This window comes from Cibotium barometz, chromosome 45 (assembly GCF_041138505.1).
Source record: "Cibotium barometz isolate CiBa-2024 chromosome 45, ASM4113850v1, whole genome shotgun sequence".
Classification (NCBI taxonomy): Eukaryota; Viridiplantae; Streptophyta; class Polypodiopsida; order Cyatheales; family Cibotiaceae; genus Cibotium; species Cibotium barometz.
In genome coordinates this window covers 5,182,041-5,203,969 of record NC_141090.1, presented here as the reverse complement: position 1 = coordinate 5,203,969, position 21,929 = coordinate 5,182,041, and the positions used below count along the sequence as shown (strand labels likewise).

At 38.9% G+C, this 21,929-nt stretch overlaps 1 protein-coding gene across 1 annotated transcript; it reads left to right on the top strand.

The window, feature by feature from the left end:
• Nucleotides 1–1,611: 1,611 nt before the first annotated feature.
• LOC147612343 (uncharacterized) lies at nt 1,612–2,305 on the top strand. Its single transcript, XM_086783585.1, has 2 exons — nt 1,612–1,804; nt 1,916–2,305. Exons 1-2 carry the CDS (start codon nt 1,666–1,668, stop codon nt 2,146–2,148), a joined length of 372 nt encoding a protein of 123 aa, XP_086639711.1. The 5' UTR covers nt 1,612–1,665; the 3' UTR covers nt 2,149–2,305.
• The last annotated feature ends 19,624 nt before the right edge of the window (nt 2,306–21,929 follow it).

The following is a 21,929-nucleotide window of genomic DNA, read 5'->3' as shown; positions in this document are numbered from 1 at the left end:
GCAAGTTTGGGGCAAGTTAAGCTTCAAATCAATCTTACCCCTTGAATTGAAAGTGTCCACTTCCTCCTCCTAGGAGTGGACAATTGGGTGCTAGCCAAGGTTCCAAGGCCCCTCGGTTTGAGATAGAACTACCACTTCCTCCTTTGTTCTCTCTTAAGAACCTCTCTATTATGAGGGAATTTAATTGTTTTAATGACTCTATTTGGTTTTTTACCATCTAGAAGGAATTGGATTTAACTACTTTAAGGACTGCTTTAAGGACTCTATTTGGTTTTCTACCATCTAGAAGGAATTGGATTTAACTGCTTTAAGGACTCTATTTGGTTTTCTACCATCTAGAAGGATTTAAAAGGATGATATCCCCCAAAAGGATGCAGCCCAAACAAGCCTATCTTCTTAACACACCAGGAAAGGACCCATCATGGAGTACCTTATGGGAAAACCATAACAACTATTGGAAAAGTTGGGAAACTCTACAAATCATGTACATACTAGACTGAACAGATATGACAAAGTTGTTATTGAAAGAAAAATGGCTAAGTGGGTGATTATTATTTCTTTCTATCCAAGAGAGGCCCATTCTCCTTTAGAGAATACATCTGGATTCACTATAGAAAAAGCTCATGGCTATCCTTTTGTTGCTCCCCATATTGATGAAGATCTTCACTTTAAGCTCAACTCCAAATGGAAACAACCACTTGACCCCAAGTAATGGAATCTCAAATTTAGTCAAATATGTATCAAGGTTACACTAGGAAAAAGAAGTTGTCTTCTCTTCAACATGCAGGCCAAAGATTAACTCAACTCCAGATGGAAACATTTGCTTGACCCCAAGTAATGGAATCTCACATTCAGACAAATCTAGATCAACATTATACCAGGAAAAAAAACTTGTCTTCTTTGGTTGATCCTTCACCATGTTTTATGGACATGCCAAAGAGCTCGCTTTACTGAAAATATCATATGGACAATGTAGAAGTTGGCATGGGGAGGTGAAAACTATTCATCGTCCATTCATCACTTGCAAAGCAAATAAAGATATATGGGAACTTGTGTTTAAGCCATTCCATAACTACATATGAGCATAGATGGAAAGAGTTCCTACTAGCTTTTTTTGAAGGGCTCTCTTCTTAATCCTTGCAATTCATTTTGTCTCAGAATACCCTCTTGTAGAAGTAGGTATCAAAGGCCAACTAGAAACAAATTTCAGAACTCTGGCAGAACGCTCTTGAAGATCTCCACCAATATTCTCAAGATTGTTGGATAGTAGCTTCGAAAGATGTAGCAAAGTAAGCTAGCACCAACAATACTATATTCATTCCGCAAAAAAAAAAAATGGATATGCTCCACCACATCAATGTCCTCACTCATGCCCGACATTTCTTCGCTAAATCCAAGAGTTCCTCTCCACTCAGTTTCATAAGTCTCATCACCATTATTAGCAGTCTCTATATGACTAGATGTTTTTTGGAATTTTAAAGTTTTGATGTAATACTGACTCTATGTTTTTTGCCCCCCCCCCCCCCCCCCCCCCCCCCCCCCCCCCAAAAAAAAATGATGGGACGTTTTAGCATCATGAAAAATGTCAAAATGTAAGGTGCTTTTTACAGAACATTGAAAGGTCAGGTTTTATCTATTAACATTTGTGCGTGGTGTGGCTCAGACATGGCTATGGCGGGCTGCATACCGGCATCGTCTCTCTCCTTCCGCCACTCGCAGCTGGTTGCGTCCCTCTCCATCCAACTCCCGCGCGCAGCCCGGGCTCGTGTGGCCGTTCGGCCTCTCGTTGTGCAGCCTCTGGCAAGTATGTATGTGATCCCATGAGAGAGAGAGGGAGAGAGTAAGAGAGAGAAGAGATGATGACAATTCTCATCATCTAATTCTCAATATGCCCCCTTGTCTTGTGTGTGCCCAGGCAGAGTCTGTGACATGACCGGCAAGAAAAGAAACAATGGCTACAAGGTTTCGTTCTCCCACCATAAGACCAAGAAGCTCCAACAAGTCAATCTGCAGTACCGACGGCTGTGGTGGGAAGAAGGCAAGCGCTTTGTTAAAATGAGGTTGTCAACCAAGGCTTTGAAAACGATTGATAAGAAGGGCTTGCAGGCTGTAGCCAAGGATAATGGCATCAACCTAAATGACTTTTAACCCTTGGGTATGTGCAGTACTGATGGTAATCACATAGTGGGCTTTGCCCCATTAAATGTTGCGTTGCGTTCGCAATGTTTCTTCTCTAGCAGCACAGCCATGTTATTTTGATGTTTCAATTCAATCCCTTTTTTTAGTTGATATAGCATGATTGCCATATTATCTCTCTAATGCATCTTGTATGGTGTTATTGTCGGGTTTTCCTGCGTTTCGAGTTTATGACCGCTGTATTATATCTCCTACATACACATGCATGGTGCATGCTTTACATATGTCATCATAGACTAATGCATCATGCACAGTGTACACATTAGTGTATCTTGCATGGTTTATTAATTCTTTTTCTTCTGGCCAAGAAAAGCCAGCTCAATGCATACTAACTTTTAATGCTAGAGTTTAGGCTTGAGGCAAGGCCTGTTCTGGGTCCTGATTTCCTAGGCATTTTCCCTGGGGAACCCTCTTTAATGAGGGTGTCTCACTCATAGAAACCCTAAGTGAGAGTGTCCTTAGCTTAGTGTCACTCGCCAACTAATACTAAATAAGACATGTCTAGTTAGCCCTTGGACTTTACCCCACCTTCATGTGTACTCTTCTTCAGGCCCTTTTTCATGTGTACTCTTCTTCAGGCCCTTTTTCATGTTTACCTTCGTTGCCCAGAGGTGATCCTGTATGATGGGCTTATCAAAGAAACACAGACCCCCCCCCCTCCCCCCTTGAATCATGCCTAGTTCATACGGCACTGTCTGCAATGCTTGTCTTGACATCCTCACAAGAATCTGAAGTGTGCAGGCTGCTTCTGGTTCGGCAACAACAGGCCCAAATATGGGTGCCCCTTCTGATCCCATTCATAGCAATTTAGCCAGTGTACTTCTGCTTTTGCCAAGTGGGATGAGTTAAGGCTGAATAATAGCTCCATCAAGTTCAAAATTAAAAACCTGTAAATAGTTACCTGTATCGACCATCGATACCGTGACTGGAGCCTAGTGAAACCAATGCAGAAACTTCAAAGTCTGTCACTTAGCTCCTGTTAAACCTTGTTTGAGTAGCTTGGACCTGGTTTCAGGGGCAGTTACGGAAGTGGTTGATTTATGTATGACGAAGGGAACTGTCTAGAGTAAGACAGAGATTGGATAGAGAGGCGAAATTCCTTAAGAATGTTGCGCAGGGACTATTTTAAGGAGTCACATGGCAACCGAAATAGCTCTGTGAAGGTTAAGAATATAAGGTGATGGTAGGAAAATATTGTACAGTTTAGGGAGCACAAGCACCGAGTAAAGTAGGGTCATAGACATGTGATGAGCTGTTGTGTAGTAACTCCTCAATAGGGAGCTTAGTATTTCAAGAATTGTATCACATGCGTTTCTTAGGATGCATTGTAGTGGACCTATGGGCCAGTGCCGTAAGCATATTGCTGTGAGAAATAGGCAGGCAAGGGCTTTTGGTTCACGAGATGAGAGGTTTAACGATATAACTGCTTGGAAGGACCAAACTTGCTTGATTCAGGTGTATGAAATGATAAAGTGAACATGTCAGTTAAATGGGACTGTGTTAAACCTAGGTAGAAAAAAAGTAAGTTGGTTGAGGTATTGTGCGTAGTGTCATGGTGCCCAGCAGAATCTTTTGGTTGGGCAAGCATTGGGAATGCATAACTGTGTGAGAATAGGCAGGCAAGGGGTTTTGTTTCACCAGCTGAGGGATGCAAGAATGTAACTACTTGGAAGGATGAAACTTTCTTGTTTTAGGTAGCATGCATGAAGTGACATAAAGATAGGGCCAGCCAAGTGAGTGGATACGATCCGAAATAAAGGACAAAAAAGTTTTGGAATTTGAAAAGCATGGGTTATCTCCCACAGTTTTAGGTAAATACATAAGGCTTCCTGTGCAATCGTAGCATTAAGGAAGTTGAAAATTGCGAATTAGATGATTTGAAAGCCTAAAGATCATCTCAACTCTCTTTCAATTTCCATTTCTACTTATAGTCTTTAGTAACAAGTAAGAATTCTTCAAAACTGAAGGTCCTAATGGTAAGGATCAAGGGGATTATTGGTACATTATGCGGTGTTGTAATGTGAAGGATCAGGGGATTATTTGTGCATTATGCAATGTTCAAACAGTACCTCAAATCTGCCTGCAAAGCTAAAAATATTGACAACACTTGTAAGTCTTCCATATTATAGATTGACAAAGTTTTCTGGTCCATGAAAAATAATTTCAGCACCTTGCATGATTATCCTTGTGCAAAGTCATGGTGAGTATAGCCTTGAAATTTGCAAAACTAGATTAAGCACCAAAGAATGAGTAAAGGACACAACATAAGAATCAGCATCATCATCATCATGTTGGTAATCATGCTTGGGTCACCATGGTCCCTCCCATCCATAGACATAGCTGGAGAGTTGGCATCGACGAGGTCAACTGCAAGTGCATGTGTATATGTGTTGTGAGATGTGAAGTGAAAAAAACACAATGTACGTAGTGAAATCTACACAGGTGATGTGCATGGGTAATGGGCAAGAGTGCTCATGTGGGTGTAGTTCTCCAATACAAATGTAACATACCTCCGAGATTAACGAAGTTATGATTAAAGATAATACTAAGTTTTGGATGCACAGATTTTAGTAATGAATTCCAGTAGGTTTTTAATGGTTTTTTAACAATAAAGATTCTAAGTGTTAAAATTAAGTGAAAATTCAAGATTGATTTTTTAATTAGTTAATATGCTCAAAGGAAACCTTTAAGTGTGTAGATGGACATGCAAAATCGAAATTTGATAAAAAAGTAAAACGTGACTTACTTTTGGAGTCGACTTTCAAATACAGTCGATTTTAGCGATTCCTCTCGCGATGAGTTGTAGACCGTATGCGTTCTGGTAATTTTAAGTACCCACACGACTAGTATCTGATAACCATATGCGAAGTTATACCTGTTGCAAATTGCAGTCTTGACAGCAGATCTGAGAGGTTTGTCAAATCTACAAGCAGCTCTTCCATGATTTCTGGAGAGTAGACATGGATTCTCAATCAATCAAGACATTAGCAAACACTCTTTCTATTATTTTGCTTTAAATTCTTTTGAGATTAAATAAATATATCGATAAGTGTGTATATGGGAGAATCTGAGTCAATGTATGGCATGCTTAACCATGGCAACGATGGGGAAACACTGCGAGAAGAGGAGAGGAGGGGTTTCTCGCAAAGAACTATTGTTGATTACCTTAGTCCGACCCATAGAATAAACACTTTTGAAGTTAAAGAATTAAAAAATAGAATATTTGACGAGCTTGTGACTAGATTTTAGGTATAACCTTCATTAGGGACTATTTTGCGAAGCATTTATCTTTCTGTGAGTTTAGAATCAGATTTTGACATAAAGACAAAAGTTTTAGACGATAGAAAACTCTACAAGAGTGTATGAGATGCTAGAAAGGTAAATCCCTTTCGTTTTTGAGTTATTCAAGTGCAAAGTGGGCACTTAGCTGTTTTTGGTAGTTTTATGCTAATAACACAACTTTGGCTGTTTTGAATACTCTCAAAGAGACTTTAGAACTCATTTTTAGAGAACCATCACTGAGACATGCTTTATACAGCTTTAGAAGTCCTAACACTTTATAGTTTTGGCCTTTCTCTAATTCTATTAATATTGAAAGATATTACTCTCCCAAAGAGACTAGTTGTTAGACTTTGCCTTAGAAATTGCTATCAAGATTGATTACCTTGTTTATATAGATCGGATGGACTAACGCATAAGCGTAGTTAAGACTTAGCTATAGTGACTAGAGATGACCTTGCTCGTTAGAACATGATAATTGATTATGTTAAAAACAAGGATTCCCATGTGACTTAAAAGATAAAGAGAAGTTAAAGACTCTTTAAATTAAAAGCTTGTTTTATACTTGAAATTAATTGTGGATTGATTTGAATATGCATGTCTTGAAAGATTATAGAGAGATGATTGTGAGATGATATGTATGAGTTATGATTGCTTTGTTTTGAGATGAATAATTGATATGCACGCATATAACTGATTGATATGCATGTGTATGATGAGACTCGACATGAGATTTTAAGATTCGGGCTGGCTGTCCTTAGACAGGAAACGTCGGACAAAGAATGTGATTTACGCCATCTGGAAGCCATTTGGTAGAACCCAGAGTGGATGAGATTTACTAGAGGCATACCCGAGATAGCCGCGATGTCCAGTGTGGAGGTTGGATGGACGGGCATCGGAGAAAGCCCTAGATTGGCTGGATTTTAGTCATTATGACTAACCATGTTGTCTAGCATGGTGATGATGATAGAATCTTGAGATAGACACATACATTGTGATTGATTGAGATGCTATGCTATAATTGATAGATATTTATATCATGTGAATGTTTATTTGAGATTACATGATTCTTTGGTTATGTGATAAGAATCTTAGATATGACATGCATGCTTGTTTTCTATTTGAGAAGATTGATTTGATTATATTGCTATGTAGAAATAGCATGATTAAGTGAGTTTAATATTTTCTTAGATTAAGTTGTACGATTAAGATATGGTTAGATTTAGGACCGTTTCAGTTGGTATCAGAGCCTAGGTTGGGCAGTCCACACTTAATTGCGGATGTTGTCTTAGGTGATTAATATTATTAATTTCCTTTTCTGTGATACAGCCAAAAGTTTATTTTCTTTGAAAAAGCTTTTGTAAATTTTTTTATATAATCACAAGACGGTTCACAAATCCATTTTTATGATGAGAAGGTAAATTTTATGCAGAATAAGAGAATGCAAATGGGTCACATATTTGTTTTTCCAGAGATGATAGAAAAGGCATGGCATGAAGACCTATGTTTTCGTTGTTTAGAAAAGGTTCATAAACTAATGAGTGCAAAAACAAGCTAGCATCACGTGAGATACATGAGAGATTAACTACAAGAGATCAGAAAACAAGGCAAAATGTACAAGAGAATGTACGTGGATTTTCAAGTAATGACAACACTCGAAGCAAGAGAAAAAGCTACTGCAACTATGGCTGAGGAGATTGAAGAATATGCATATGTCGATGCCACTGTTCAAGCAGGGAAGTCCGAAAACCAAGCTTTAATTATTAAAATTCCTATCAAGATCACGAATAATATATTTCAAGTGTTACACTTATAGTTTTCAATCACCCACATGGTAAAAAAAGTTAAGAATAACTGAATTTTGCCAAAAGAATCGTATGGTAGAGCATGCTTCGAGAAAGCAACAGACATGTAAGGAGTATGTCAAGAATATGTTTTTTGTGCATAAGCGACCTCGAGTCGTCAAAAGCTGGTTTTCCATGTGTTGGCGTTGGGAAGATATGATTCCATATTAGGGATACATTGGTTAGTGCCTAGAAAGGCCAAGATATAGAAGCGGGTTTGCATGATTAGAGATTATGGTAAATATTATTGCTTATAGTGTCAAAGATGTGATGTAGAAAAGTTTTTCACGCATAGTATACTATTTGCTTATTGATAGTAAGTTATCATTGTGAAGTTAATAAGTGTAGGTTGAAAAATCTATATCTATTGTGGAGGTTGTAAGTCCATCAATAGAAAGAATAGAGGATTGCACTCTTAAGGAAAAAATTTGACTAAGTCTAAAGCTACACTCATAGTGAAAATAAGAGTTTCCAAATTGTTTGATTACCTTGAAGTTTAAGACAATACGACGATAATGTTTTTCATCAGATTTATTATTGTTTATTAAGTTGTGATTCCAAGACGGCTTGTTTATGACATGGATAGTGATGATGACTGATTTACAAGATCAAGATACTTTGCGTAATACCTCAAGATCTATCTAGTTTCTTATTTGGAGTTAAATTTTATGAAATTAAGACCAGTATGCTCTTATTCTAGAGTTTAGGAGGCCTACTAAACTCTAGTGTATACATGACTAGCTTAACATAAAATCGTTTATCCAAGATAAGATGTATCGAAGATATGAATGAAAGAGAGCACAATATTGAGAGAAAAGAATGCTATAGTATTGAGATTCTAATAGATACAGTGATTACCGACGAGTATGTTGATTTTATCCACCAAGAGATAGCTAAGAAAAGGAAAATCAAGTTAACAACTTATTATATCAAGTTAAGATCTTAGACAAGCAAGTTGTCAAGTCGTTCTTTCTAAGGCTACTTGAAGAAATCTCAAGACGAAGACATATAGATATTTATAGTTTTCTTGAAAGTCAAAAGCATACGACTTCTCAAGTACTATAAACTATTTCTCAAGGTCTAATGATGATTGAGGATAAGATGCTTTTATCGAGGACGATGATTTCTTAAACGGGGAGAGAATGTAACATACCTCCGAGATTAACCAAGTTATGATTAAAGATAATACTAAGTTTTGGATGCTACAGATTTCAGTAATGAATTCCAGTAGGTTTCAATGGTTTTTTAACATTAAAGATTCTAAGTGTTAAAATTAAGTGAAAATTCAAGATTGATTTTTCAATTAGTTAGTATGCTCAAAGGAAGCCTTTAAGTGTGTAGATGGACATGCAAATCGTCGAGGGATGATGATTTCTTAACGAGGAGAGAATGTAACATACCTCTGAGATTAACTAAGTTTTATAATTAAAGATAATACTAAGTTTTGGATGCTACACATTTGAGTAATTAATTCCAGTAGGTTTTCAATGGTTTTTTATAACAATAAAGATTCTAAGTGTTAAAATTAAGTGAAAATTTAAGATTGATTTTTCAATTAGTTAGTATGCTCAAAGGAAGCCTTTAAGTGTGTAGATGGACATGCAAATCGAAATTTGATTTAAAAAAAAGTAAAACATGACCTACTTTTGGAGTTGACTTTCACATACAGCCGATTTTAGCAATTCCTCCCTCGATGGGTTGTAGACCGCATGCGTTCTAGTAATTTTAAGTACCCACATGATGACTAGTATCTGATAACCGCACGCGAAGTTATACCTGTTGCAGATTGCAGCCCCTGACAGCACATTTGAGAGGCTTACCAAATCTACAAGTAGCTCTTCCACAACTTCTAGAGAGTAGACACGGATTCTCAATCAATCAAGACATCAGTAAATATATCGAGGAAGTACATAAACACTCTTTCTATTATTTTTCTTTAAATTCTTTTGAGATTAAATAAATATATCGATAAGTGTGTATATGGGAGAATCTGAGTCGATGTATGGCATGCTTAACCATGGCAACGAATGGAGAAACACTGCGAGAAGAGGAGAGAGGGGGTTTCCCCCACAAAGAACTATTGTTGATTGCCTTAGTCCGACCCATAGAAACACTTTTGGAGTTAAAGAATTAGAAGATAGAATATTTAACGAGCTTGTGACTAGATTTTAGGTATAACCTTCATTAGGGACTATTTTGCGAAGCATTTATCTTTCCATGTGTTTAGAATCAGATTTTGACATAAAGACAAAAGTTTTAGACGATAGAAAACTCTACAAGAGTGTATGAGACGCTAGAAAGACAAATCCCTTTCGTTCTTGAGTTATTCAAGTGCAAAGTGGACACTTAGCTGTTTTTGGTAGTTTTATGCTAAAAACACAACTTCGGCTGTTTTGAATACTCTCAAACGTCAATCAATGTCATGAGTGAAAAAACAATGAAAGATGCCGCTTTAAAGTTGTCTTCTACTAACTCTCCCTATCGCATCAAACTTGCTGATAATACTAGGGTGAAAACCTTAGGAATTGTCAGGAATTTGGGAGTGGATGTATGTGGTATTTCTGTGCCTACAACTTTTCAGGTCATTTCTACAAAGCCTGATGCTAGGGCTTACCCATTGATATTGGGTAGGCCATGGCTTCGCCAAGTGAAGGCAATTCAAAAGTGGGAGACAGGTGATCTTATTCTACAAGGTGAGAATAAGAAGGTCCACTACAACATCACGAGTCATCACAAGAAAGTGGTAAGAGGTGAACCTTCAACTTCCGAAAGTTCAGAGTCAGAGTCATCCGATGAAGAGGAGACAAGTGGTAGCTTCGAGGATTCCATCTCAGAAGGGGAGGTGGAGGGAGTTGCATTTGGTCTTTCCCTGGGAAGGGATCGAGGGAATGCTGAAGACAATGGAGCCTTGGAAGGGGAAGCTTCTTCAACCATGTTCAAGGAAGGAGATGTGGACCTCACTAGCTTTCACCAACAGAATGAACTTCTTCTTGATGAGTCCATATAGCAGGTACTGAAAGGGAGAAAGAATTACTTAAAAATGTTGGATGGATTTCCTAACCTTTTTGCAAAAATAGCTACTCACAAGTACGCCAAGTTACCCTAGTAGAGCACAAGATTGATCTTAAGCCCCAAAGTAAGCCACTGGTACAGCGGCTAAGGCGTTTGGGAGTAGTGCAAGTGGAGGTGCTTAAGAATGAGGTAACTAATTTGCTTTGAAGCTGGATTTATTTTTCCAGTAGAGAATTCAGAGTGGATTTCTCCAGTTGTAGTCACTCCCAAAAAGGGTGGAAAATGGCATGTGTGTGTGTGGACTTTCACCCTCTGCATGCATGCACAAAGAGGGATTATTATCCTCTACCCTTTCAGGATGAGATTTTGGATCAAGTTGCAGGTCATGAGTTGTATTTAGTGTGTGATGGATACTCTGGATACTTTCAAATCCGGATTTGTGAAGAAGATCAAAGGAAAACCTCATTTATCACCCCTTGGGGAGTGTATGCCTATAGGGTGATGCCATTTGGCTTGACCAATGCACCAGCTTCATGAGTCAGGTATTTGCATCTTACTTGGGAAAGTTTATAAGGGTCTTTTTGGATGATTTTTGCATTTATTCAAGCCACATGGATCACTTGGAAAATTTGAGGTTGGCCTTGCAAAGTATTGATGATGCAAAAGGGTGTCTTAATCCTGGAAAATGCCGCTTGGCACGAAGGAAGGTGGTTCTCTTAGGACATGTTATCTCAGAAGAAGGCATAGAGATGGATCCTAAGAAGGTGCAGGCAATTGTGGCCCTCCCACCACCTACCAATGTAAGGGAGGTAAGGAGGATTTTGGGTAAAACAAAGTATTACCAACGCTTTGTTGACATGTTCTCTGAGAAGATGTATCCTATAAATCTGTTGATAAAGAAGAATGTTTCTTTCCAATGGGGACCCGATCAAATTCAATCTTTTTGTTTGCTCAAGGAATGCATGAGTCAAAGTCCAATTGTGCAGCCTCCTAGGTGGGGGGAGGACTTTTATGTGAACCCAAGTATCTCATCACATTCAGTGGGTGCTATAGTCTTGCAAAAGGGAGAGCAAGGGCGTATGCAACCAATGTATTATGCAAGCCGACAACTCACTGATGCTGCCAAGGAGAGGTATGGAGAAATGGAGAAAGGTGGTTTGTCTCTTGTTTGCGCAGTAAAGAAGTTCAGGTCATACTTGTTACCTCGCCCTTTTTTCTTCCTCACATCTCAACCTTCTTTACAATTCTTGGTCCGCAAACCCAATCCTGTAGGAGGGAAGTTTGCAAAGTGGATTTGTGAGCTTCAAGAATTCTCTTTCACTTTTATTACAGAAAACACCACTAGGGCCTCTCTTGCAGATTTACTTACCACAAGGAAGGAAGAGGAAGAAGGAACAGGAGCAAAGAAAGAAGTATATGAAGATTTGGAGACACCACCAACTGGTTTCACTATGCATTTTGATGAAGCCTTTAGCCCTTCCAGGCAATGTGGGACTGGGGGGATAGTTTTATTTGATCCAGGAGGAAAAGAGGTATGATGGCCGTGTGGAGAAACGGCTAGATAAGAAGTTTCTTTGACGCTGGGAAGGCCCCTTCAGGATAAAGCAAAAGTTCAAAAATAACACCTATCTTCTAGAGGATGCAAGTGGCCAAGAGAGGTTCCCGGATGTGCCAATGAGTACCAGCCAAAGATATTTTACCCTCGAGCACCATGGCCAGCAGACCCCCAAGACAAGCATGGAGGATCTGTTTTGGGGGGGGGGAAGATGTGACATGAAAAATTGATATCTTTCATTTTTAATTTTGTACAAATTTTGATGGTTTCGCAATGGTAATAAGGTGGAAGCTTGTCCAAGAAGATTGCGGCGCCCACAATGGAATAACGGCGTGGTGATGCGGCACCTTGGCGGCTACCCTGATAACAACATTTTATCTTCAAATATAATGGTTTTACTTGATTTAGGGTGCACATTGTAAATGCCATGAGTATGCTTGATAAATACTTTGGTATGGTAGATAGGCTAGTGATGTGGAAAATAAAAGTGGGCCTTCATGCTCACATGGATTTTAATTGTATTATTAATACAGTATTCACCACCATAAGGCTATAAGTTGGGGAGTGTGGAAGGCATGTGGAGGAGTGTGTGTAGGTGCATAATTGGGAAAGATTCTTCTAGAATGCCTACATGGAAGAGGAGAATTATGCCATGTGTAGGTGGGATCTCCACCTACATGCCACTTAGACTTGGCTATTATCTCATCACACTTTCAAAGTCAAAAAGTCTTCAATTTAATAATCAATAGAAGACTTAGCCTAAGAGGACAATTGATGGTGACATCTACCCTTATGTCACTGAAGGGTTGAAGATTTTTATGTTGTAATTTGTAACAATGGAAGAGAGGGTGATTCTCCACCTATAAAAGGAGCCCTCCTCTCCCTTTCAAATCAATGAATGAAGCCTCCTCAATTGAGCATTTTGTGTCATTGCCATTCTCTTATCTTCAAACACTCTCTTTACATGTGTGTCTCATTTAGCATTAGCTCCTCATGCTTAACCCAATTTTGGACCTCTTTAATGATTCATGATAAGTGGGATAAGGAGTTATTATCTTGGTGGGCCTGTGACTTCTCAAGGTAGCCCTTGCCTTATTGCCGCCCTCCTTTGGAGGTACCAATGGTTTTAGCGGTAATGAGCATATGGAAAGACTTTGGGGACCATAGGTAAATCTTTACAATTGTCCGCTGAGCAATGTTAACCCTTACCCTCTAGCTTGAATCATGAAGGAGATGAAAGGCAAGAGGCTATGTGAAAATTGAGGTTTCATGCAAAGAGAGGGAAGTGCAGTTTTTGTAGTCTAATACCCAAATTTCAACCGGTAATTACTCATCACTCGGGTATTGGTTTCTAAAATTGATCATATGGCTAGGAAGCTCTTTATATGCTCTTTCCACTCATGTAACTCATTTCTTAATCCTTTACTCCATTGATGATCAGAATTTCTCCCACAGTTGCTAGCTTTTAGGTGAATTTCAACCGGTAATTACTCATCACTCGGGTATTGGTTTCTAAAATTGATCATATGGCTAGGAAGCTCTTTATATGCTCTTTCCACTCATGTAACTCATTTCTTAATCCTTTACTCCATTGATGATCAGAATTTCTCCCACAGTTGCTAGCTTTTAGGTAAATTTTATCAGTTTTATAGTCTTGTAGTAAAATGCTCATAACTTTTCGCTCGGTTGCCCGTTTTCGAAAGTTTTTATATAGACGCGAAGCTCTCTTCAAGCTCTACGTACCTATGTAATCCTATTTTGTATAGTCTATATGGATTTAAAACTGCAATTCTCTGTGTATCTCTATTTTTATAGACTTTTGGCCATTATTTCTTCTTAATAATGATTAATTCCTCTTAATCTCTTATCAAAAAGCAAATCCCATGTATCTTATCCTCTTATAAGTGATTGCTATATTCTTTTAGTTTAAGATGTTCCATCCAAATTTCCCAATTCGAATGGATGAACCTTACCAACATTCCCCGTATGTTTCCGTTCACATAATCGTGAGTCGGAAGATTTTCTTCCAACAAAGAATTGCCCTCTTGTTTGGAGCTGCAAGACTGGCAGAAATTCTTGCTTCTCTTGAGCCTTTCATCTTTCCTTCCATGAATTATGATCTCACCTTTGATGTGTTTATCTTTATCTTAACCTAGGGAGAGAAAGGGAGGTGAGGAGGCTGTGAGGTTTCATACAAGTGTGTTTTGATTCTAAGAAGTGACCGAAGTCAAAACCCCAACTTTGTGTCACAGTAGCAAGTTAGGATGAAGTCCTAAGTGATGCACTTTATGGATATATTATGAGAGTAGTTATTGTAATAGCATTAGGCCTCTTATGAGCCTAAAGTGCCCGACCGGCCATAGTTTAAGTAAGTGTGAACACTTATGGCCATGTATATAAGTGAATTTCTCTCATAATACAACATACTCTCCCATTGTGCAATTAAGTCTTGCTCTTGCTAATCTCTCTCCCTAATGCATGCTAGTGAGTGTGTGTGAGGGAGTAAAGTGAGGTGAGAGGAGGGACGAGGACTTGTAGTGCAACGCGGTGGTGTGACAACGCTCGCATGAGAGACACGGTGAAATTGCTTGTCAAGGAGTTGTAGAGCTTGGAGACCTCAAGGGTTACGAGCTCGGCCATTGGAAAGATCCTCACGACAGTTGCGGTTCAAAGAGGATTGGGGTGAGCCATAACATTTTTGGCGCCGCTGTGCTGGGGAGCCATCCCTTGGCTTTTTCCATTGTTTTGCTTCTAATATATGCATAACCCATTGCCCATTATCTTTATTAATGGTTCTCCATAAAAAAGATGTGGATTTGATGGTGATTTGTGTGAGATTTGTTGTAGAATAGCTCTCTTTTTTGTTTTTGAAAAGAATGCTTTTTACTTAATTTTTAGATTAATTTGTGTTTTTGTTGTTGTTTTTATGGTTTTTCATGTTCTTAGGGCTTGCACATAGTTTGTATTAGGCTTAGTTTGCATCCATTGCATCAAACAATGCAAGATAATGCAATTCTTAGTGAATGTTAGCTCTCTTTAGTTTAAACATAGATCTAAGATCATTAATTTTAGTTTAATTATGTGTTTGTTGTTGTTGAAACTGTTTGGATTAGAGTGTTAGCAAGCATTAGGAGTAGCTTAATCTTTCAAAAAGTTCTTAAAACCATCAAAAAATCCTTGAATTTGACTAATTTCTCTTAATGGATTGGTTTTTGTCATTAAAGGTGATTAATCTCGTTCAAGAGACTAAAAAGTTAGAAAATGTGTTAATTGGGGTCTAAATTGATCATATGAGTAGTCGAAATTGAGATTTTTGAGTGTTTTAAGAGCTTCTAGATACATCAAAACACCTAATCACATCAATTTTTTTGATCAATTAGAGAAATTTGACTCTCTTTGCTTAATTTTGCCTTAAAGAGGAGACTATAATTAAGAATCTAATTAATCTCCTAATTTAGATTAATTTACATAATATTGATACACAAAGATTTGTTTTTTCTTGCTCTATCCAACGATGTGCTCAATTGTGTGAATTAATTAAAGATTAATGGTTAATTAGAGTCTTTGATTAGTGTAAAAGAGGAAAAGATTAGTGAAATGAATAATTTTGGATTAATCTTTAATCACTTTTTTACATAACTCATTAAGGCTAATGAGCATTCAATGATGAGTTGTCAAAATTATCCATTTTGGGAGTCATTTATGAAGGGTGTAAGGTGTGTCATTAAAAGGTTGATTCCCACTTACCTTTTTGAGAAAATGCCCATACCCTTTTCATTTTAAATTCAAAAATATTCCACCCCAAAAAAGAGAAATTTGTATTTCCCACTAGACTCCAAAAAAAAAACATGAAAAGCTAGGCTGTGAAAGACTAGGCCGTGAAAAGGTCCGGCGTGAAAGTGAAGGGCGTGAACGGCTTGGGCGATATGAATGGCTTGGGCGTGAACGACTGGGATATGAACGGCTTGGGCGTGAAAAGGCCCGCAAAAAAAATAATAATAATAATAATTAATTTTAATTTTAATTTTAATTTTTTTTTAGACTCTGGAAAACACCCTTGTTTGGAGGCCTGTATCTCCTAAACCGTATATCCGATGAAGGCGCTCTAGGGCTCATTGAAAAGCTGACATCGAGCTCTTCGACTTTGGAATATCATCTAAAGTCAAAATCGACCATTTTGGCCTCCGACCAGTAGCCTCAAAATTTGACCCAAAAATCGAGGCAAAAAATAGCCCAAAAACCACCAAAAAAATCATAAAAACAGCGCAAAAACGATGACGAGCCATACTCGGGCTACTTTTTGAGGATATAAACGACAAAATCACGAGCGACTCAGGGAAACAAAGTTGTAGTACTCCAAAAATACTACAACTCTCTCATACAGAGTTTTTCAAATTTCCTTTTGGAACACCCTAAAAAACGTACTGCGAAACAGGGAAAAAATTCTCAGGAAAAATTTTTTTCTTGAGACTGATGGAAACGGGCTGTGGAAAAGTATAAAAAGCAAAAGAAAAAAACTGTAATTGCTCATTAAGGAGCATTTAGGCACTCCGACATGGCCACGATAGAGGGAGTGTCAGGGATCACACAAGGACTAAACCCAATGTCTGTCATCTTCGAGCCATTGAGATCTATGCTGCCAATTCACCTCCCCACGCCATTGGCCATACCTATAACAAGCGTCATTGGGTTTTACACCCCCTGTCACTTTGATTCCACCGGGCTTTGGGCCCCTACCTAACATTCCCACAAATCCTATAAGTACCAACCCTTTCTTGAATGCCCACACCTTGGACATACTGATTGGACATACTGACTAGTCTAGGAAGGGGAGTGACCCAAGGACTCACCGAGTCTCTCCCAACAAGAGCACTCACATACAACCTCAGTGACTCCTACAAATATGGCCATACAGATTTCCAAAATTATAGGCAAATATGACAGAACAACAGGCCCTATTCAATTCATTCAAATGTTTGAACAGAGATGTGAAGCCTTTGGAAATCCCAACTGCCCCACTAAGGTACATGCATTGAACTTATGCTTAGAGGGAAAAGCTAGTCAATGGTTCATCGCACTGATGCCGGCGATCAAGACCAACTTCAAAACCTTGAAATCAGCCTTTATACATGGCTTTTCCAGACAAAGTGATCGATGGAGTGCAGTAAAAGAACTATATTCAATTGAGCGTCGACCAAATTAATCCATTAGAGATTTTATCCTTCGGATAAAACTATTAGACTCATGTTGTGAGTCATAGGAAAAATTAAACGATGTTCAATTGAAGAGATATTTCATGATGGGCTTACAGAATAATAGCTTACACAACTTGATCATTGTAACCAATCCGAAAACATTCAATCAATGTTGTAAAGAAGCAATACGTTTAGATAACAACATGCTAGAAGATGATCATGCTACGAGGTGTTCCTCATCTAAACCAAGTGAAGCAATGACAAAAGAAAGATCGATCTCGGAATTGAAATTCCCTGAATTTTATGCAGCCTTGCTTAAAACCTTACAACAAATATCTCTAAGAGAGAATAAAAACCTTCAAAACCAGACATCCTTAATGCCTCTAAAAGTGAGGAACAAATGCCTTTTGTGTTGAGTGCAATCACTACGAGGAGTCTATACAAGACATAAACCCAAAAGGGGACATAAACACGAAAGAGCCAAAAGCTATACAGGATGCATAAGCATCCACATCAAAGACCACCACACAAACCTCAACACCCATATGTACGACACAGGATACAAAAACCCAAAAGGAAATTCGATCTCGTCGCATGGGTAAACATAATGAAAAACTAACAAACCAAAGAAAGTCAGAAAATGAAACAAGTTCTAGTTCATCACTAAGTGAGGATAAAACAAGTTCTTACTCTTCCCTTAGTGCACCACATAGATCAATCAAGAAACTAGAACCCACCCAACCACCCCAAATGGATAATAATGATCACATGACGTATATGGAACGCAAAAAGCAAGCTCAGGAGAGCATGCTTAGCTTGGTTGAATGTCTTACATGGTCACCGGTTGTGATTGAGCCTTAAAAGCAACCAAGATGCAAAGCCTAGAAGAGTACCTCTTTTCCTTTCAAGAGGAAGACATGCTCTCTATAGAAGAGTCATTTGAGACAGATTATATGAACTATAGGCTTGAGAAAGCACGTGAGGAATTCAATAATTCCCTTACAAGATTAAAACAATCTCTCAAAACCTCATTCGAAGGAATGCTCTTCTCTCATGACTAATCCAGCATCACATCAACACTTGCACCTTTAATGGCTCAACCTGAGTTATACAAGGACATAACGAACTCCATAAAATAGGATTGTGAGGATTCGCAAGTTTCCAAACAGCCCTCATTAAGAATTGTCAAAGGGCCAAGTGTGCTAGTGTACGCATTGGGTACTCTTGACAAAGCTGAGACCCAAACAGAGGATGAAAGTAAATGGGAATATGAAACAGAAACAAGATCTGAAGCTGAAACAATAACCGAAACACCCATGGTTCCTTTGGAAGATTCTATCATGGTATGGTTGGATTTCCCTACAGGCAATGATGTTAAGTGCAAACGCGCATTGATTAGCCCTTGAGCTAGTCATAACATTGTGTGATAATAGACACTTGGGTGTCATTGTTGGGACAACCTAAACTCATCCCTGCAAGCAATAGTATTGCAAGAGGAGCCAATGGACAAAACATTAAAGTTTCAGGTTACTTTAGAAACACTAATCAAACAATTGATGGTGGCGATATGGAGTTTACATTCCATGTTACCCTAGATTCCCTTGAGTATGATGTCCTTGGTGGACCTTGGATAAGTGAATCGTTTTATTCACTAGATGAATCCATGCAAATAGTCACCTTGAACACTCATGCAAGCAATGTACAATTGCTATTACGAAAAGAAGAAACCTTGCAGGAGCTGGAACTTCCAATATATCTTACTGAAAGGATCCCTAAAATTTTCGCTGAATTAAAAATTGCAAATAAAATCACCACAGCTCAAGCACAGCTTTATCCAACACGAGAACACAATCTCATGACCCTCGAGGTATGGGATTTGTTAGGTCAACCAACACTCACGGCACATCCTGAAAGGATTACCTGTACACAAGACTTGAACATGCCATGTATAGGGTACTTTGAACATACAATGTATATTGAAACTAACCCCCTCACTTGCAAGTTTTTTGTGGTTGAGTATGTGTTGGAAGTAGATATGATCTTGGGGCATAAATGGACTGTTGTTGCCCAAGCACCACTGTGCTTTTGCAGAGCCCGATAGAGTCATCATGATGGTCAACGACAAAAAGTTGACAATACCATACTGCCAGGAAGAGGATCCAAATTTAATGGATTTCTATGATGCTGAACGCAAAAACAGATACAAGCCTCTTCCACAAAAGCCCCTCTACACAATTACCTACCATTTGCATCAACAACCAACTCTCCGATAAAGCCTCTACTCCTTCAACCCCATCCTCACATACAACGTTCAATGCCAAAACCTCGCAATCAGCAGCTATTCCTGAAGAAGTTTCCAGAGCCCAACCATCTATCTCTAACAGGGAACTCAAAGGAAAGACCCCAGAGCCTATGCATTTTCATCAAGACAAACCTCAATAAAGGAGACAACCACATGCTCAAAGGCCTCGTCACTCACCGACAGACACTCCACAAGAGACTCTAACCTCATCATCATCAAAAATGCCCATGAGTCTCAAACCCATAGCCTCAGCACCAGCCAAAGTCAAGGAAGGCCCCAAACCTTCCACATTAGCCCTAACGAAAACTTCCACATCAACCCACATCAACCCTAACGAAAACTCCACCAAGACTTCCACAATCACGATATCTTAATAGTATCAAAATGTGGGTGTGGAGAAGCAGCTACTTTTAGCTCAAGGCTACTATGAAGGTGCCAATCAAATTTGGGTGCCTCGACAGTCAAAACCTTTTCCTCAACAAAGCACTCAAAAGCCAAGAAAGAAGAAGAGTACTCCACAACACCGTCCACAAAAGCCTATGTGAGTTCCTCAAAGAACTCCACCAATGCAACAAGTGTGGATACCAAAAACACTGTTGCAAGCACAAGGGTACTACCAAAGAAATACCAAAGCTTGGGTCCCCAAGCGCATCACAAAGTCCCCTAAGCTTGCACAAAGAAGAAAGCCTCAACAGCAAGCACATCGGCAACCAAATTACAGTGCTCGTCAAGATGGGTGCCTATGCATGTACTTCAACAACAAGGATACTATGATGGTAATTCCATCATATGGTTGCCAAAATCGAACAATGTGAAGAAAACCTCACCATCGACTCCAACCCCAACAACTTCACCTATAGTTTGAAAAGAATGGAGGCCCAAGAAACAGCAAGCAAATCACTCAACCACTCTCATGCATTCAGCACCAACACAAGAGCTTGTCTGTTCAAGAAGCAAACAATCAGCAGTCTTCCTTACTGCCTCGACATCATTTCAACAACAAATTCAAGATCAAATACGGAGACTTAGGAGCACATCAAGAACAAAATAACAATGCTCTTGTCACCCCTCTAGAAGTGAGAAATGAGTGCACAAGAAGCTGTTGCTTGCAAGTCATGATCTAGATGATCCATTTAAAAATAAAATTAAATAAATAAATTAAAAACCTCGAGGTCAAAACCTGCAGATTCACGGAATTCCATCTCATAGAATTACAATTCACGAAGTTCCATCTCACGGCTTAAGAACCAGCACTTTCACGATTTAAGCCTCATCATCGAATTAAGTCATATCACGCAATAGCCACTGTATATTTGTTAAGCTTTTTGCTTACTATTCTTTTGGCTAAATTAATGTAGCAGCTACTCCATGAGTACATATCCATACTCATGCACTGGAGAACATTTGCACCACCAAAGCCTCACCATCGACAACTTCCAGGTACATCTCTGGATGGGGGGGGGGGCATGTTGGGTGAAAGCCTAGTCAATGGTACAACCCATCGCCTGGAATTTTCCTTCACATTAAAAACCTCTCCACACAACGCCACAATCTTCACAACTCAATGATTTTCAATCCCTAGTGAAGATCTCTATATTAGCCTTGCAAGTGGACGTAATTCTTTCAATCCTCACCAACAAGTGGCTACTTCAACATAGAGCAGTTCAAATAAGAGTCTATATGACTCAATTCTTGTACTTCATGTAAATCTGCTTCATTAGAGCACTTAAATATACATAAAAAAATAAAAAGCACATGGACAAAAGAAGACAGGATCAGGTCCTACTCAACAACATTTGACAAGAATCCTGCCACACAAAGGGACATCATCACAAGCTAATTACTTCAAAGGATGAATGTCGTTTCAATGAATCAAATGAGGAACTGAGAATCACCATCTCGTTCTGATGATTAAGTCTACGTTCCTCCGGATCCTTCTCTCTCTTCTCTCCCATCATTAACATTTCTTAGTGTCCCCACTAACAAAAATCACATGTAACCTTGTCGATGATTGCCAAAAACAAATTGAGCCCCCCAAAAAAAGGGAGGGACTCACACAAATGTAAAAATGCAATCATTCACCCCAAAAAAAAATCCCACCCCCCACCCCGTAAAAAATTCCCAATAAACCACTAACCTCTTTATTCATTAACTAGCTTTTCTTATTTCCTCCGGAGGAACAAAAGCCATTGAACGTCATTCAACATCAAAGCCATCGACAAAGCTTGTTCATTCTCCCCGCACAAAGGTCTTCGACGCGATCACGAGGATGCGATCGCCATCAGGAAGGGGGGGATCTTAATCCAATTCTAGGATTAATAAGAGCTACCGCCATTACCTTACATCAAGGAGTCACGGTAGATACACCAAATGGTCATACATTCAAGATATGAAGCAATAGTGTCCAAAGCTACAACTTGGACGGTGGGCCCCGTAATGGTGTGACGAAGTATTTATGGCGATTCCCGCTTCAAGAGCGTGTTGTAGCAAGTTAGGATGAAGTCCTAAGTGATGCACTTCATGGATATATTATGAGAGTAGTCATT

Coding starts and splice junctions, on each gene's coding strand:
- LOC147612343 (XM_086783585.1), top strand. CDS start 1,666: ATGGCTATGGCGGGCTGCATACCGGCATCGTCTCTCTCCTTCCGCCAC. Junction 1,805..1,915: donor CGTTGTGCAGCCTCTGGCAA/GTATGTATGTGA, acceptor GTGTGTGCCCAG/GCAGAGTCTGTGACATGACC.